Raw genomic sequence first — 1,940 nt, 5'->3', positions numbered from 1 at the left:
CACCTATATGGACATGCATGCATATATATATATATAAATATATATATATATATACATACATCGTATATGTGATTAAAACGCATAGACATCTATACATCGCTCTCTCTATATGTTTATGTAGATGTCCTTTCAGAAGAAAAGGAAGGAGATCAGCAGGTTTCTTCGGGCTTTCCGTCGTCTTCTTCTTTTTCTTTTCTTCGGTATATTTAGATGTGTAGGTAGATGGCGATATGTAGATCTAGGATGTATAGAGGGGTCTGTAGAGATAGTGTGTATGTTTTCGTATGTTGCCGGATGGGGGATGGATGGATGGATGATGGCTCTCCTCTCTGTCCCCTCTGATAAGCTCGTTGCTGGAGAAAGAAAGAAGAAACACCCCGACGTACATCATCTTGCATGACACGTTAGCGACCATCTCTTTTTCTTTCTTTCTTACTCTTTCTTTCTTTCTTTCTTTCTTACTCTTTCTTTCTTTCTTTCTTACTCTTTCTTTCTTTCTTTCTTAGGTTGTGTGTGGGAGCGAGCTACATATCTCTGGAATGCGCAGGATTTCTTGCCGAGCTTGGCTTTGATGTAAGACAGACGACGACCTACACAGTCCCACCGCCTTTCTTTATCACTCGACTCAATCTTTTCTTCTTCTCTCTTAAGATCTCCTGTCTTTCCTTCTTCTTCCTCAGTAGATAAGAAGAAGAGATGAAAAAGATCCTCGTCTTTAAGATGGGTGATGCTTTTCTGTTCTTTTCTTTACTGCTGGGGGTTTGCTTTGATCTCCCTCCTCTCTCGCTCTACTTTTTCTCTCTCTCGTCTTCAACATAGCCATCTTTATAGATCTATACCTTCTTACATACATATGAACAAGTTTCATGGATCTTCAGTCCATCTTTAATCTATCTGTCTATCTAGCTTTAGTTCATCTATCTATCTGTCGTTAATCTATCTATGTATCTATATCTACTCAATCTTCAAATCGTAGCTTCACTGACAAAACATGATAGTCGGTCGATTCTGCATGCATATATTCAGGTGTACGGACACCTCAAACACATCATTATTCAAACACCCCTTTCCTTCTTTCTTCATTTTTCTCGTCTTCTTCTCTCTTTTCTGTTCCTTTTTCCTTTTCTCCTTCTTCTTCTTCTTCCTTTTGTTTAGGTGACCGTAGCCGTGCGTTCGATTCTTTTACGTGGATTTGATCGGCAATGCGCGGAGCACGTGGGCTTGTGTCTCGAGGAGTCAGGCGTGAAGCTTCTGAGAGAAACTCTTCCTGTTAAGATGGAAAAGAATCCTCAAACAGGGAGAATTCTCGTCACCTTAAAGCAGAGATGTCCTTCAAAGCAAAGTCAAGAAGATCGAAAGTTACAAGGACAGATGAGTGCAGGAGGAGAGAAAGAGAAAGTGATCCAAGAAGAGTTTGATACCGTTCTATACGCCACGGGAAGAAAAGCCGATACCTCAGGACTTAGTAAGAAATTCGTTCACACGTATAGATATATAGGCACATGTATACATACATCGTATATAGATATATATACTTATATCGTTTATATATATATATATATACATTGCGGTAGATAGATAGATAGATGAAAGGATGTATGGCTGCGGAGAATCTTTCTTTGTGTGGGATACGCTATGCTGGATCTCTAAATGTGAAGATACACGGAGGTATCTCATGTAGAGGAGAGTAGAACGAAGACACATAAACGTGAAAGAAGAGGAGAGGCCGATGGTCGTATGTTGGGAGAACCTGAAAGAGAGAGAGCCCTAGTCTTCTTCTTTTCGTTCACGACTTCTCCTCCACAGTCACATCACATGCATACACATATCTGTATCTACATATATCTCTGGAGAGGGCGATATTATGTGAATGATAGAATAGAGATGTGCTGCTTGGTATATAAGATGCCTATTCACATATCCATCCGTAAGTTTTCCTA

General features: G+C 39.8%; 1 protein-coding gene across 1 annotated transcript; it reads left to right on the top strand.

Annotated features, from left to right (window-relative positions):
- Positions 1-507: 507 nt before the first annotated feature.
- CSUI_006122 (uncharacterized protein) lies at positions 508-1,467 on the top strand (the record flags this gene model as incomplete). Its single annotated transcript, XM_068066287.1, has 2 exons — positions 508-573; positions 1,156-1,467. A coding segment is annotated over exon 2 (192 nt), but the record flags the coding sequence as incomplete, so codon positions are not given.
- Positions 1,468-1,940: the final 473 nt, after the last annotated feature.

Source organism: Cystoisospora suis (genome assembly GCF_002600585.1).
Source record: "Cystoisospora suis strain Wien I chromosome Unknown contig_3051, whole genome shotgun sequence".
NCBI lineage: Eukaryota > Apicomplexa > Conoidasida > Eucoccidiorida > Sarcocystidae > Cystoisospora > Cystoisospora suis.
This window is presented reverse-complemented; position numbering and strand designations above follow the sequence as displayed.